We start from the raw sequence: 17,031 nt of genomic DNA on the forward strand, positions 1-17,031 counted from the left end.
TTTTCATCTTCAAAACTTCAATTGCAAGATAAATCAATCTCTCTTTGTGTGGGCTTTCAGGTACTATTTTATCTCTAATTTTATTTCCACTTTGCCAGCACTGCAGGGGTTTTTTTGTGCAATTTTTATTTCCTTTATTCTCTTCTTAAAACCTCACAAACTACCTTTTACGCTCAGAGTTTTAGGATTACACACTGAGTCATAATCTCTCAGCTAACACTTTTCCAACAGGGTTTATGGGCGTCTTTGTAAAGCCACGTTATCATTGGCATTGTCTCTTTTTAGTTTACAAAGCCAGAGGCAAATAGTGCAATGATTACTGCTGGAGTAGTTTCAATGCGCATCATTGCCTGACAACCAACTGTGATTTTTGCTGTGCTCTGTGATTGTGCTCTCTTCCTATTCAGTTTGGAGCCGTCGGTGTTGAAGGTGTTTGGTCTTATGATAAAAGGCATCGATTGAGAGTGATAGTGTGCTTACCCACCAATTCTCCCTGACTGTAGAGTGCACTGACTGAATGTTAAAACTGTGCAAATACAGAGCTGAGAGATCATACTAAAAAAACTAAAAGCAAGTCACTTTACTAAGCCGTGGGTAGCTCTAGGTTATTGAAGTTCAGAGATGAGAAATGTCACACTGTGACTCTGCATCTGCACTGTTGCATATTGCTACTACAGTACATTATGTTTGTTTCACAGGGATTCATTAGATACAGCATTAAAGTTGTACTTCCCAAAACAAGTTTTCATAAAATGCTCTGGGGAGAAGAGCAGCAGTGTTGTCAGAGGCTTTCTGCAAGCTCCCAGTCAGAGTTGATCCCCGACACGTGAATTAATTTGTTTCCTAAAGCCTAATAGTGTTTTTTCCCTGTGCTCTTGGCAGGGGGGTGACAAGATGACAGAAACGCAAAGTGTGTGTGCTTGTGTGTGCTTGTGTGTGCCTGTGTGTGAGTGTGTGTGTGTGTGTCTGTGTGTGTGTGTGTGTGTGTGTGTGTGTGTGTGTGTGTGTGTGTGTGTGTGTGTGTGTGTGTGTGTGTTTGTGCCAAGGAAGAAGGGAAGAGGGTGATAGGCTAGTGTAAGACATGAGAAGACCTCCTCTGAATCCTGTCATAACCAATCAGGCATTTCGGGATTTAGAGAATAGAGATTACTGTCTGTGTGAGGGTGTGTGTGTTTATGTATTAGTCTATCTGTGTCAGAAAAAAGAGAAAGTGAAAGAAAGGGAGAGAGCACACCCTTGTGTCTGTTCGTTTCTTTGCATGATATATGTGTATCCCCTCTTTCTCTTCTGTCTCATTCTTTCCTTCTTTTCTTCTTTTCTCTCCCTCCAGTCCTCATCTGTTTTCCTTTCTTCACACATGTTCCCTCTTTTTTATTCTCATCTCTTTTCTATCTCCTGTCCCTTTTATACGTTTCACTGCTTCCTCTTCTTGCTCCGCTTTGTGCTACTCTCCTCCCTATCTAAAATATTTTCCTTTTCTTCTCCCCTCCATTTCCCCCTTCATCTCATTCAGTCTCATTTACTCTTGTCACTCTCTATCCTCTTCCTTTTTCTCATTTCCTTCTTTTTCTTTCTCTTCCTTTCTTTTCTTTTGGTTTCTACTTTCTTCTCCCCCTCCTCTCCTTCTTTTCTCTGCTCCCTTTTTTTCCCATTTACACCCACCTGCTCTGCCTCTCTTCTCCCTCTTTCCTGCTATTTTACTGTTTCCCCTCTACATTTTCATTTATTTCTCACCTCTTCCCTCTCTTCATTTCTACTCAGACTTTTCTCCTCTCCCAGTTGCCCCTCTCCTTTTTTCCCTTTTCTTTTTCCCCCTCTCTCCCAGCGAGTGAAAAATGCATGAAGCCAGCCATAATTGCACAGTGCATTTCCATTGTATCCATATTTACACACTGCTCAGGGGACCCCGCAGTATTATTATTATATACTCTCATTCTTCTGCTTTTCTAGCCTTGAGGGTCACATGGAGCCGATGTGCACATGTACATATACACACATATATAGACACACGCACGCATTTGCAGAGACCTGGTTAGGTTTGCATGCTTGCACAAATTCCCTTTCCAATACTTCTTCATGTTCTAACATAAATCACGCACGAACACACACACACACACACACACACACACACACACACACACACACACACACACACACACACACACACACACACCTAAAGATTCCCTCTTATGCTTCTAGACAGTTGTGTGTGTTGCTGCTGAGACTCTGGGCAGCAACTCTGAGTCTCTTTACTCTTTTTCTCAGCAGGGCAGAAAAGACCGAGACAGGTTATTCAAAGGATCCACTTAATCTACAGTTTGTATGAATAAAGATAAAATGTAAGAATAGCTTTTAAAGTTAAGCGGAAGGCAAGATTTGGGCCGTTTGCACAAGCTCTTCGTACAGTTCAGACTAAGTTATAATGCAAGTGTTGGCAAACACTAAATGAAAACAGGTTAGGTAGTTACATAGAAATGACTTGTTAATAGTAATTTATTACCGCAAACTGCCAGGTGTAACTGTTGTGCAGCTAACTTAACCCTCCTGTTTTCCTCGGGTCAAATTTGACCCGTTTTCAAAGTTTCTATATCAGAAATTTGGGGTTTCTTTCAACCAAATTGTGAAAAAAAATAACGTGGATGGTTCCATACACAACTCTTCACTGGTAAAATAAATGATTAGTTCACTACTTGAATTTGGGTATTTTATTATATTTGACAGTATTAAAAAAAAAAAAAAAGCTTAAAAAATGTGGGGACAAACAAAGTCCACAAAAAAACGTAGAAAAAAGTGACAAAAACGTCTGGAAAAGCGACAAGTGTCGAAAAAGACTACCAAGACGTTAAAAAAGGTTTTAATTTAAAATTTTGACCCAGATAAACAAAAGGTTTCATGGTCAACAGGAAGACAACACAAGGGTTAATTAACTGACAAAGCTAACATTAGCTTACTAATGTGACACGTTTAGAATGAAGAGTACGGTGAAAGAAGAAATATGGAATTTGATTAAAATACTAAGAAAAATGATAAAATGTTCTTTAATTATCAAATAAAGAGATTTTTAAATTACTTTTCAAAAGAATAACACAACAATGACTTAATAAAGTTAGCCAGGTTAGCGTTATCGGATATTTCTTCAGGATTGTATCTATGTTTCCAGGGTGCTATGTTCCCCAGCTCAGTATCCTCTTTGTATGTCACATTATGTAAACCTTTGAAAGGGTTTTATGTTCTCTACAATGTTTTTGACCTAGGTACCTGTATGATTCCCTAGCTCAATATGTTGAAATCACAGCTTATAGCCCACTGATGTTATACTCTTTGAAACCTACGCCCTCAAATGTGCAGGCAAGACCGTTTTCTTGATGAATACTACTAACTCTGAAACGCACGCATTTCTCTATGTATACATTTATAAATAAAACAAAGTTTTACTTTCATTTTTAGAGGATTGACAGTCAACCGGCCTCCGAAAACATACATTTTTGGAAGCTGGTTAACTGAACAAACTGACAATACTAAAGTTATCTTGCTAATATGACACATTTAGAATGAACTGTAAAAGAGGGGTGGCTAATATGCAGTATCTGACCTGACACATGATAACATTCGGTTTAATGTATGATGTGAATGTAGTTGTGAGGTAAAAGAAAAGGCATGTGACCATTGTGACCATGTGACCAATCTATGGACCATTTGTCCATGGATTGTGAAGGTTGTTATGTTGATTTGTTTTTCCATATGTTGTTTGTAACTGATTCAAGGCATTCATTCAAGCATGCTGCTCTGTCAGAAATACTGCATTTTGTCTGATTGAAGTCTGATTCAGTCATTCCCAGAGGCATGGATCACTGCAGACAGTGAACAATCCAGCTGCATCAAAAAACCCAAGTGAGGAGCAGGCTATTTGAAAACTTCACAAGCTCTTTGCCTGGTTAACGCAGAACAATTGGTAAAATGGGTCTCTCCAGACCAAAGCCTGAAACTATATCAGTGCACCGCAGAATAGAGGATACAATTGTGGTGTAACTGAATGGAAGTGAGGTTTTGCCTGTACGCCAATACCAGTCAGAGAGCTTGCCCATTTTCTAGTCATAAGCTTATATTAAATTCAAGTAATGTAGCCTGAAGTATTAATTGTACAGTGTCCGAAAAGGAGACAATGGGTAAAGTGAAGCTTTAAGATAAGATGCAGAAATGTGTTCACTTAGTATTCTTCACTCATAAGGGGTGTAGTTATACATTTCCACTGCTGCCACGGAGGGAAGGCAAACATGTCAGGCAGTGTTAACCTAGGAAGGTTAAGGAAACAAGCTTGGGACCGGGAGGTCGCCGGTTCAATCCACAGACCGGCAGGATAAAATCTGGGTGGGGAAAGTCAAAGAGCAGCGCTTGTCCCTCCCTCATTACCACCACTGAGGTGCCCTTGAGCAAGGCCCTCCCTTAACCCAACTGCTCCAGTGCAGCTGCTCAGTGGCCAGCAGATCAGACTGTGGTTGTACTGGGCAGCTTCCAGGTATGAATGTGGAACTGTGTGAATGTGACAGGTCGTCGTTGCAAATGAGAAAATTATTCTCAACCGACTTACCTGGATAAATAAAGGTTAAAAAAAAATTATATATATATATATATATATATATATATAATATATATATATATATATATATATATATATATATATTCCATGGCTTTTACAACACACACACACACACACACACACAACACACAACAGAGACACAAAGCGAGGCTTGCTGCTTTCTCTGTAACCATTCGCTTTAATTTCATGCACATTGTGCCTTTTTCTCTGCTTTCTAACTGACACACGGGGACGGACACACACACACATTAACACAAACGAGAGGCATAACAGGAGTATTGAAAAATAAGGTCCGTTCTTCTCAACACTTGATAACGAGAATCAATAAGCCTCCTGGAATGGCTGGAATATGCCATTAGGTCTGTTAATGTACTGTTAAACAATGTATTGTTTGGTTTCAGATGCTGGAGCACAGCAATTTAACACCCACTTTACTTCACCTCCTGAACACAGCCATATTTATGTGTGTGCTTATTTCTCTCTGGCCGTTTAATATGTCTACCCTATTGTGTCTTGGTATGTGTGAGTTTTATGAGCGCTTCCCTGTGGCTTCTTTTTGATGGAAGGTGTTTTTCTTTTCTTTCTGTTTGTGTGTCTTTCTGTCTTTTCTATCTTTTATCCTTGCTGTTGTTGTTGCTGTATGTTTGGTTTTGCATATTATTCAAAATATGATTGTTTGTGATTTAAACACATTGCCAGGCAGTTTTTATTGTATTTGTGTGTGTTCACCTGCTTACATCTTATTTTCGTTATCATTTATTCTAATATCTTTTTTCATCTCATCCAGATGTTGGGGGTTTCTTTGAGGCAGGAACACTCGTCAAGTACAACTTCATGCCCGAAGCAGTTGCGGGAGCCAGTAGGGACACAAAGATCCTGACGCACCAGCTGATGCCACATGAAGTGAATCTAACAAAGGAGGAAGTGGCTTTCAGTTTCAGCACATCCAACGCTCCAGCTATTCTGATGTATGTCAGCTCCAAGACGCAGGATTATCTGGCTGTGGTTCTAAGGCAGAACGGTAATGGTCCACACACTCACGCAATTTGTGGTTGCTCACCACTGAGAAGTCTGCTTGCAGTAATGCTTGTTAGTTCTGTAAAGTACATGCTTAAAGGCTATCCTTGCAGCACAGTTTGGAAAGTTTTATAATCTCCGAAAATCCTCCCCAGTCAGCGGCCTCCCACTGAGCCGCTGACAGGCCGCAAAGTACTTTGATGAAATAGAAGTAATACAAATTTGACAGTGCCATCTAGCATTTCAGCAAACAATGTGCAGTTCCACTGAAATTAAGCTACAAATTCTAACACACAGAGCTTCTATTTTTGACGGATACTGGAGAGCTCCGCAGCAATTCAGCACAGGGCAGATTGTGCGGGACAGGAAGTCGAGCACAGAAACAAAATAAAACATCCAGTTAATTTTCAAAATAAAATACACCGTGCTCACGGCAGATCATATTTTGCACCTTGAAAACGTCATAATGGGCGGAGACAGGCCTGAAGTCAAACTGTTGTTGGTTTTGTGGTTCTGTTTATAGAAACTACATCCTGTTATATTGCGCGATCATACGTTAATTCATGAGATCTCGTGGGTCCTCGTGACTTCAGCTGTCACTCATGGCCACAGCCGTTCTGCAACAAAACCAAAACACGCAGCGGAGCCGATCCGATTAAGGGTCAGGGCCCTGAGACAGTAAATATCTATAATCCCCTGTCAAGCTGTGGGCCGTCTGAATCTTTCGGGGTTTCACCCTGTATTCCTCACCCCTGCTTGCCCCATCACTTCGAAAAGAAAACAAACTACATTTTGGCCTTAAGTGCTCAGGTCAACCGCAATACTTCTGTGGCAAGTCTTACCGGCAATGTCCACTGGATGCGGAACGTCTCCGGAACGTCGACAGAGTCATTAGGTTTCCATTAAAGTCAATGTGTGTATTTCCACAGACTGCAGAACGTCTGCGTCCCGACTCCGTCCCAGTTCCGTCAGTCCGCAGCCCTCCGGAGCAGATACGCAGAGCTTCTATTTTTGACGGATGACGGAGAGCTCCGCAGCAATTCAGCACACGGCAGATAGTGCAGGACAGGAAGTCGAGCACAGAAACAAAATAAATATCCGGTTAATTTTCAAAATAAAATACACCGTGCTCACGGCGGATCATATTTCCCTGCACTACACCTTGACAACACAGCACAGAGCTGTTTCCCCTCTACTCCTCTGGATGGAATTCGTGAGAACTTGTGGGTCCTCGTGACTACAGCTGTCAGTCATGGCCGCAGCCATTCCGCAACAAATCTGGACCTGGTGGGTATTGACGGACGGCGGAGCACGCAGCAGACACGCAGCGGAGCTGGTCCGCAGCCGTTACGCATGCATTAATACACTAACTACTTATGGACTCGTCAGCAATCATGTTTTTACAGCCAGTGCTTGACAAATTCATTGTATTTATACAGATATTTATTGATGAGAGCTTATGCTTTAGAGAAGTAGAAGAAAAGCAGAGATGTGAGGTTGCATATAACCAGACCAGGTTTCAAACCATTGGCCTGTACGTCTTCAGGTTCACTACAGGTGCGGTATAACCTGGGAGGACTGAGGGAGCCATTTTCTATAGATGTAGACCAGCGTAACCTGGCCAACGGACAGCCACATAGCATCAACATGTCCCGTGTCGACAGAAGCATCACCATCCAGGTACAGACCTCGCACACATACTCTCACACACACACGCATACGCACATTTCTGATCACTCTCAAACACATATGTTAGGCTTTTAGTTGATGCTCAGAACACGAAAGATGTATGTTTCATTTATAAAGACGTACTTATAAGCGAGTGTATGTGAGGGAGTGTATGTGATTGCCATCCCGCACACACAAACAGCCAGCGTTAAGTCAGAGGGGAGAGCAGTGTCCTGTTCTGTCTTCTGCTGTGATGAAAGTGCTTGTCCTCTGCCACTGTTAATCCACTTCCAGTAGACAGCCTAAGTATAGCAACAGAGAGAATGCATCAATCTGTGTGTGTTTGTATGACTGCATGCTGTTGTGTGATTGTGCGGGCATATCTTTGTGTGTCTGCTGTGTATGGCTGCGTGTGTTTTAAGAAGAAGAGATACTTTTATTAATATAAAAGAGACAGAGCAAGAAAGACTGAGCATGTTTGTGCTTGTGAATGACAATGCATTTGCGTATGTATGTTTGTGTCAATCTGTGGGTCTGTTTGTGTGCTCTTGAGTTTTGTGCATCTAAACAGCTTAGCGCAGATCAATACAGCCAAGCCTCAGTCAGTAGCTGTCAAGGATGGAGTGAGAATTCAGCTAAACTATTACAGACTTTGTTCTGGGCTAAAATGCTCCGATTTGGCTCCAGGCTGCAATTTAAGGAGGACTCTAAATGCATGACTGCCGCCTGTAAAAACCTAGTTATTGATTGCATCCAGAACCAAATAATATATTCATATTTCTTAGCTGCCTTGCCTAAATATCCAGAGATGAGCGCACTCGCATACTCACATGTGGAGAGCCCAACTACCTCATAGTGGCCAGAGAGAGACATTGCAATAACCAGAGCCCTTGACTCACCTCCTCTCTGTGGAATTGCTGAACCGTATGGAGAGCATCATGTCAATAGTTTTGTGTAACCTTGCTCTTACTAATATTCCAGCTTTTGCTTACACGCTACACTGTTTATTCTCTATGGATTTAATGCTCATGCTGACAGAATCAAATTTCTCTGCAAGCATCAATGGAGTTTGATCTCATCTGATGTATCATCTTATTCATGCTACCCTCATGGATTACTTTCCATCAGGGGCGGATCTACAGGAGGGCAAGGGGGGGCAAGTGCCCCCCCTACTCTAGAGCCTTGCCCCCCCAGCTGCCCCCCTAACTTTGGTGATCCAAAAACTGTACTTGTAAAAATAACCCGCCACTATATCCACAAGCAACATGAACTAAACAATAAATTTACCAAAAGTGAAAAATTTCCTTTTTTATTTTAAATGTTATCTTAGCCCCCTGCCCCTCAAATACTTAGCTGCGTCCCTGATTCAAACGTGCAGAGCGGCGTTCGCTCAGTCTGGCTCACACACAGCGAGTCTGCTGCGGTGCGATGGCCCTGCAACCCGGCTGGAGAGACTGAGCTGCCCCCGAGCCTCTGAAGGTGAAGTCAGTTTCCCCAGTTGAAGTTTAAACACACGTTTACCTTAAAGTTACATTTATAATGAATGTAATGTATGCTAAAGACGATTCAGCATCAACAAAAACAGCGCATCTATTACATTAGCCAAAATCGCTCCCTCGTGAATTGTAAGAGCACTGCAAGAGTAAAGACAAGAACAGCTTAATATAAAATATAAAATCTTGTTTGTATCCATAACGTTTAATGATGGTCGCCGCTTCACCGACGTTACGTTACACACAATACAGTGCCAGTTGGGAGATCGGTCATTTTTATTTGATTAGCTAAGCAGTCCTATAAAATCCACTTAGGCTACTCTCACATATTCACAGCAATAAGGCTGCACAAATTAACCCAGGTTAAAACTGGGGAAATAACAAATACAATAGGATTAAGTAGCCTAGTCTAAACATAGGCCTAACTGTTGTGTGCATGTGATAAATCTTTTCTGATTTTATATTTGTTATAGGCTACTGCTACAGGGCCCTACAGTGTAATGCAATGCTAGAATAATCAGAGCTTTTCACATTTCGACTTTTGCAGGCCAGAGTACTGAAGAAATTAGATGGAGCCTAAACATAAAAAGGAAGGCTAAAGATGGGGATATTGCCAGCTTTTTTGCTAAGAAAATTCAAAGAAGTACACAGGATGATAAGAATGAGGGAAATGAAGGAGACTGCAGTAAACTGGAGAGACCAAGAGGGTCAGAGCAGGAGAAGACCACAGAAGGAGATGAGGAAATAAGTGACGGAGAAGAGGAAATAAGTGAAGGAGATGAGGAAATAAGTGAAGGAGATGAGGAAAAAGAAGAATCAGTTAGGCATGAAGAGGAGGCCCCCAATTCAGAGAGAGGGACAGAGGCAGGGAGTGATCAGGAGGAGGAAGATGAGAGAGAGGAAGGGTGCAATTCCCCCTGGACCATGTTTTTATTCTTCTTCCATATAAATTGCTGTACAGTAGGATATGTAATGTCACTTATATGCATTGGCTATGTCCATGTACTGTAAAATTGCATTAGACAATTATATTTGCCACAATTGAAACATGCAATGGTTGCAACATTTCTACCATTGTCAAATCAAAAAGAACCAAACACACATCTCGGAGACTACATGATACTCTTGTAACATAGTCTTGAAAAGCAAACACATGTTGACAGCAAAGATGCCTTTAGAATAGGTATATTCATTCCCATCATAGACTCAGTGATCAATTAGGTGGACAGGTGCTTTTCAAACTCTAGCAGCAGGATAATGAGGGGTGTACAAGCTTTAAACCTGTCAAACAATGACTTCTCAAAGGAAGAATTGGTTTTGTTAGTGGCTGAGGAATATGGCTCTGACTTTCTGACTTACAAGACTTGAAAAACAGAGCAAATGGCAAAGTAAACTCGTCCAGTCTGACTAAGTTTGTGACGTTCTTGGTGCCTTTTAAGGAGGTTTTCTTTGAGCTTTTTTGCCTGTATAGAGCACTATCGTTTTGCCAGTGAGTACTGCAAAAGCTTTTCAACTTTGAAGCTTGTAAAAAAATCACCTGCACTCAACCATGGTAGATGACCGTCTGAGAAATCTGGCTGTTCTCAGTATTGAGAAACAGCATGCAAAAGCACTAGATTTAGATACGTTTGTGAAACGTTTTGCTGCAAAGTAGGCTACAACAACCGTCGCCTTAAGCTTTCCTAAAAAAGATGGGTGATTATGGGTTATTTGTGGTCTGTAATTATACGTTTTTAATTATAATATGTGCTTGAGTATTGTCTGCTGTTTTATACTTTTAGTCCACTGCATCTTGGACACAATTTTTGTACTTTTTATTTTATATTTTCATTTTGCTTTTTATACTTTTACTTTTTAAAAGACACACAGTTTTGTATTGTTTGAACACTGGGCTTATTCCTGTTGTAAATTCAAAACACTTGTAGTGTGTAAGGGCATGATTAAACAATAACTACCGTAGTTTAAAAGTATTTTTGTGTTAGTTTGGTTAAAGCCATTCACGTATAGGGATTCCCACGTACCGTCTACCCATGCCACCCTGCCAAGACATATTGCCCCCCCTTTGCCACCCCATGTAAAATTTTCTAGATCCTCCACTGCTTTCCATCCATGAAATACTTGACCTAGGTTTGTACCACCTCTATTTAGGGAATATTGTAGAGAAAACGGTGTACTTTAACACCATATTCACTGTGGAAATAAAAACTAGGACTAAACTAGGCCATAGATGTAATTTGATTTGATTTAATTGGAAACAGTGATAATTTTAAAATGAGGAAAAGAATCCTGCAAATGTGGAGGGGTTGTACAAATAATGCAACCACTGTATTAACACGTTAGAACAAATGAAGTATGAATGGGAAAATGGATTTGCAGGATGTTTAAATTAATACATTTAGAACGTACTGACACTAAGAAATGTATGAAATACATTAGATATGAATACATTAAACATAATAAAGACAATCTCAATTAGGACTTTAATTTCAAAGGACGTGTTTCTTCACTTGCATTAGTCATTGGATACAAGATATTATATCTTGTATCCAATGACTAAACAGGGGTCACCAACACCGTGCCCGCGGGCAGCAGGTAGCCCCCAAGGACCACAAGAGTAGCCCTCAGTCCATGTAATGTGTGGATATATAACAGTGAATATATAATTAGTTGTGTTCTTTCTAATTCTGGCTACCGTGCCAAGATGTCACCCTCTCTTGTGATAAATACATGTCCAAATGAAGCCCCCTTCACTGTTGTTTTCATTAATGTGGTATAAAGTGTTGGCCAGAATGAATCACAGTACATTTGCAAACCAATAATCATTCCACCTCCTTTTCTACATAAGTCCTTGGCCTATCTGTCTCTCATTGCATGCACATAGAGCAGTCTCCATCCATACTGGAATCTCATCAGCTACATTCAAACACTACAGTGAAAAACTGTGACAGTAAGAAAATTGAAATCTGAAACATCCAATGGAAATCAACCACATTCTCTGAGTAAATCACATCCTGCAGCTGCTGATCACCCCAGTGGGAGCACTTCAATGTAACACATCCCCTTTTTACTGGCAAAAAGAGTGATTGGAGCGCACTTCTTTGCTCATCACACACACACACACACACACACACACACATGCATGCATGCACACATAGTGTCTTCCACTGGTTGCTTGTTGCTTGGTTGTGTCTAGATATCGATGTTAATCCCAGTGTTCAGTGTGTGACTGAAATATTAACTATCAAGTGCATATTCTCCATTTACCACTCCCCATGTGCCCAATCTGTACTCTAAATAACAATCCATTGACTCTTCTTTTCCTCAAATTATAGGTTCATAACTCATCAAAAAATGATACAAAAATCCAGAGGAACACTGGTGGGCATGATGTCATTTGGATTTAAGCAATAAAATCCACAAGGGAACTGTGGGGGAGGGATGGAGAGAGAACATAGATTAATGTTATAGATAGTGCATGAAGGAGCCAGAAGGTGTGCTAACGGTGTGCTAACGAAGAAAACTTTGATGAGTAACACTTTTTCATGTTGTCTTACTGCCTCCAAGCTCTTTTCAAGGTACAAACATGCACTTAGCATAAACGGGTAAACAGATATGGACATGCATGCCAACAGACATGCATGCACAATGAGATCTTGTCAGGTCAAATCACTACAAAGGCTTCACACTGCTACACTACAAAATCACCATCATTCAGTCTAATTCATCTGTCCACTGCACTTCTCTCATTCTATCTCTCCATTCCTCCCACCTTCTACCTTCTCACATGCTTCAGGGCTTTTTGTTATGTTAAGGAAAAACTCAAGAGCACCACAACTCATTTCACATACGTGAAGAAGGTTCGGGAGATTTTGATGACTAACACAGAAGCATTTCATGAACACTCAATTGAGGAGACAAGTAAGCAGGCAGTACAGTAGAATGTGTTATTGTGCAGTGCTGACCCAAATCTCTGAAGTTCCTGTCCTCCTGAAGGTGTATTTAAACTCATGCTGGAGGCATTACATTTAGCTGAACCTTGAAGGTAAACAAAGACATTGCATGCGCCTAAACACAGATGCTAAAGCCAGGTCAGCATATCTCTCTCTCTCTGGGAAGTATGCTGAAGTGTGGCAGGGCCACCAACCTCCAAAAGGAGACAGTCCTGAAACAAAACATTCCCTCATCATACAGCTGTCTACACTCCTTGAAACTGTAGAGAGACAAACATAATTATACATGAACAGGTTTGGTTATTAGAGACTGGCCGAATATTCTCGTCCCCTGACCTGTGACCTATGAATGACCTGATGTTGTCTCCCTTAGTCTCATCATACCACAACATGGTGTTTCTGGACATTCCACCACAAGTTATAGTTAATTGACTTTTTAGCCAGGAACTATGACTGTGGCTCACACACAGCAACAAGAGAAACACTGAGCAAGACTGGGGAGTAGGTAGCTAGTAGTCTGCTGACTTAATTCTCAAGTACAGAGTACACAGAAAAGATGTTAAGCAGATGCCATGATACACTAATGATAATGTTTTGCATTTAACTAAACCATGTTAAAGGGGGAACAACTATAAACTGCCCATCATTAAACGCAGAGAGACAAAATTAGCAGCTAGGTAGTGGACAAAGTGAAGCATTTAGCAGCTAAAGAGACTGTTGATTCCCTCAGGACTTGGTGGTGACTAAAAACTGAGCTAAAAGAAGAGGGAATATTAACAATAATTTTAATATACATTAATCAGGTGACCAGAAACATGACTCAAAATGAATGCTAATGTTTCTCGGTATCTGTTAGACATGTAAATAGGCAGCAGTTTGCTAGCTTTTTTTCTATATCAACTGAAAAGGTGATTATCTGTCAGTGCTGTGTACACACCTTGTTTCCTATGCCCCCAAGTGGCTCCAAAATAGTTAGTGCAGATTGAAATAGAATAGAATAGAATAAATCTTTAATGTCCACCAAGTTGGACATTTTTCTTTGGCTCACCAGACATACAAGACAGATAAACATACATACAACATCTCAGACATAGTAAGTGGAGTATAAAAAGATGAAATGAAAGAAAAGAAAATATCAGGAGAAAAGAATAAATATGCTTAAATACATTAAAATAGCAGCTCAGTTTGATGTTGTCACTTGGTCTGGTTGAGGATATTGATGACATTTGGAATAAAGGATTTTTTAAATACACTTTTGCCAGAGACACTCTGAAGCGCCTCCCAGACTTCAGGATCTGGAAAGAGGGTGAAAATAGTGATTGCAAAAAATCTACACGGTTCACCAGACCTATTCTATAATGTAATCATTAGTTTTAGCTCCAGTCATACAGCAAGTTTTTGTTAAATACCATCCATTAACAGCATTTACAGTCAGACAAAATGTACAGAACCTGTCCTACATGCTGAAATGTTAGCTGCTTTTGAATGTTCAAATTGAATAACCGTAATGTACACTTGCTAATTACTGACTTTGAAATTGGATGACAAATTATTGCATTATGCAATGAAGCCTAAAATGCCAATTTTGGTAAAGCATGCCACCTCCAGCATTTGAAATTTTACCAACTCATTACTATTTTGCTTACATGCCCATCAGAGGCCTTGTTGCAGCTGCTTTGATCTGAGATATGACAGCGTGAGTGAGAGGCAGAGATATGAGTCAGATACAATAAAAGTCAGTTATGCTGGTCGGACCGCCAGTGGATCAAATTCAATTTCCAGGGTAAAAGAGCGAGTTGAGTGTTTTCCTTAGGCTGCGGAGGTCTCACTTCTCTGCTATCAGTGCTGTGATATGAATTGCATGTGCTAAAAGTCATTTAGACAAGCAACTGTTTAGTTTAAAGACACAGCAGAAAACGAGTGGGAAGACAAGTAGGAGTTTGGTAATTGGAATCTGAGAGAAAAGAGAGCAGAAGAGAAATGGAGAGCAAAAGAAAAAGAAGGAATAGAGAGTCAGAGAGAGCGGGAGAAGGGAGTTGAGAAGAGAAAGATCATGTATTTAAATAAAGAAAGTAGACCCACAAAATAAAATAACAAAGATCAGACTTATTTCAAGGGAGAGGATTTGCATGTGCACACAAATACCTGCTGAAATGTACAAACAGGCGGACAAGCAAGCAAGCGTTTGGATTTTTAAACAGTTTGTGAGGTCTCTTCAGGTTAGCTTGCTACCAAAGGCATATCATAGCAAGATCAAAATAAGTTCCCATCTCTCCAACTCTGGCTTTTGCTTCCTCTCAAACTCTCACACACTGAGGGCTTAGGGATGAAAGTGAGGAGTCCCTTCAGGCACCACACATCTCATCTCTGTTTCCTCCTCCTCTCCTCTCCTCTCCTCTCCTGGTATTGGTGGTGTGAACAGCTGGCTGTAGCTGTGAAGGGAAAAGGCAATAATTCAGTTGTTCACTTGATAATGAGGTCAAACTATTTATTCAAGTAAAAAAAAAGGTTCATATTAGCATTTATTTGCGCTTAGCTTCTCTAATGATTATTCTGGAATGGGAGTTTTTTTGTCCCTTAGATATCATTAAGGAAACAGAGCTGCCACGAGTCAAAAGTTCTCAGTGTACTGTAAATTAGTTAGAATATTTACAGCACATTGGCTAAATTAGATTCCTTTTGAGCACATAGTTAGGGAAATAGATTTCACCCATTGTTAATTTTCTCTTTGTCTAATGCCTGATTACTTTGCTTATGTAAGCTTTATGTATCCTAAGAGGCGCCAACAGCGCTTAAAGGGGGAAATTGTGTTGTCTAAACGGCGCAGAGTAAAAAGGATAGGATCCCAATAATTGTGGTTGTAATTGACAAAGTTTGGTCAAATGAGCTTTCTTCCCTGGCTGTCTTCCTCTGTGGACCTGTATGTGGGGTTTTGAGACTCAGACCGCCCTCCCTGACTGTGCAGCCAATTTGTTTTTTCAGTTAAAAGTAAATAGGCTGAGCACAATTTAATTGTGCCCCATTATCCCACCCTCCAGTCACCGTGGAAAACAAAACCCACACAATGGTCCGCTGAGACCAGGCTTTTGGAAAGAATCAAATTAGGATATGCTATGTTTGTGTTTGTGTGTGTGCAGAGAGGGAAAGAGGGAGAAAATAGTCTGGAGAGGTAGGGAGTTTAGAGAATTTTCTGTATGGGAGGACTCTACTGATTCAAACCTGTAAACTGGAGCAACTCCACACACACACACACACAAATATCAACCCTTTAGTTACAGTCCAGCTCCGTCACTGCGAACAGATCACGACAGCTATTCAGTACATCAATAGAACGAAAACACACGGTAACAAAAGTCATTGTTCTCAATCACCCTCCCCTCTCCTGGCTGGTGCTGTTGGTATGCATTCTGCAGACTGGTGTATGCTGAGATACAGTTCTCCTGTGAACAGAGAGAAGGGGGGAAGGAGGATCTTTATTTCTGGAACACACACAGAAACCAATTTGTGGGGTTGAAATGATTCTCGTCAATAGCACCGGCTGCAGCCTTCAAGCTAATTAGAAACTTTAGTGAAACAGCAATAACAAGTTAATTATGTTGCAGGGATATTAAAGTCGTGTATTCCCTCCCTCCATCACCCTCTCTGCTCTCACATCTCCACTGACGCTCTTCTGTGTAAACACGCTGCTTCTTCTCTCTCTGTTTAAAGTTCTCGGGGATAGGCTTTGAACCCACGGCAGACTTTAGAAATTGCATATTGTTAATTAATGTGCAATCATTTGTCTTGAGTCTTGGTGAAGAGCTGTTTGTTTGCAGGATCATTATGGAAGATTGCTTTTAAGTTTGCGTTCAGCCATGACGAGCTTAAATAAACAAAGAAAATAAACCAAATTAACACATATTAACACTTTCCAACCAGGAGGTTTTCTTTAATCATTTGGTCTGGTGTGACTTTTGTGAGCAAACAAAATAGTACAAATTGAGATATTGACACCACTCAATATGAGGATTGTAATGCATTTTTCTTCTAGTTTACAGAGAATGATCAAAGAATGATGATGAAATATGTAACTCTATTTGAGGATAATGATGCATTTTCTTGATCAGAGAAGATGTTTTTAAAAACTAAAATCTTCTATGTATTGTAAACTATTGCCATTCAACCATGTGGATGCATCTCATGTCAAACTTTCTTTTAGTAAAAAGTATCCAAGAACATACATAGTATCACTCACATGCCAAAGTATGGCTTTGCCAGGCAGCATAACCTGCCTTGAAAACAACAGTATACGGCTTGCCTGCGACAT

General features: G+C 40.5%; 1 protein-coding gene across 2 annotated transcripts in view; it reads left to right on the forward strand.

Annotated features, from left to right (window-relative positions):
* The window catches only part of cntnap2a (contactin associated protein 2a), a 404,761-nt gene that overhangs the window by 370,280 nt on the left and 17,450 nt on the right, over positions 1 to 17,031 (forward strand). For both annotated transcript variants that reach the window (XM_039790455.1, XM_039790456.1), the window contains 2 exons: positions 5,385 to 5,618; positions 7,161 to 7,294. In XM_039790455.1, the coding sequence (XP_039646389.1) occupies positions 5,385 to 5,618; positions 7,161 to 7,294 (368 nt within the window). The remainder of the gene's footprint in view (positions 1 to 5,384; positions 5,619 to 7,160; positions 7,295 to 17,031) is intronic.

This window comes from Perca fluviatilis, chromosome 22, assembly GCF_010015445.1.
Source record: "Perca fluviatilis chromosome 22, GENO_Pfluv_1.0, whole genome shotgun sequence".
Lineage (NCBI taxonomy): Eukaryota > Metazoa > Chordata > Actinopteri > Perciformes > Percidae > Perca > Perca fluviatilis.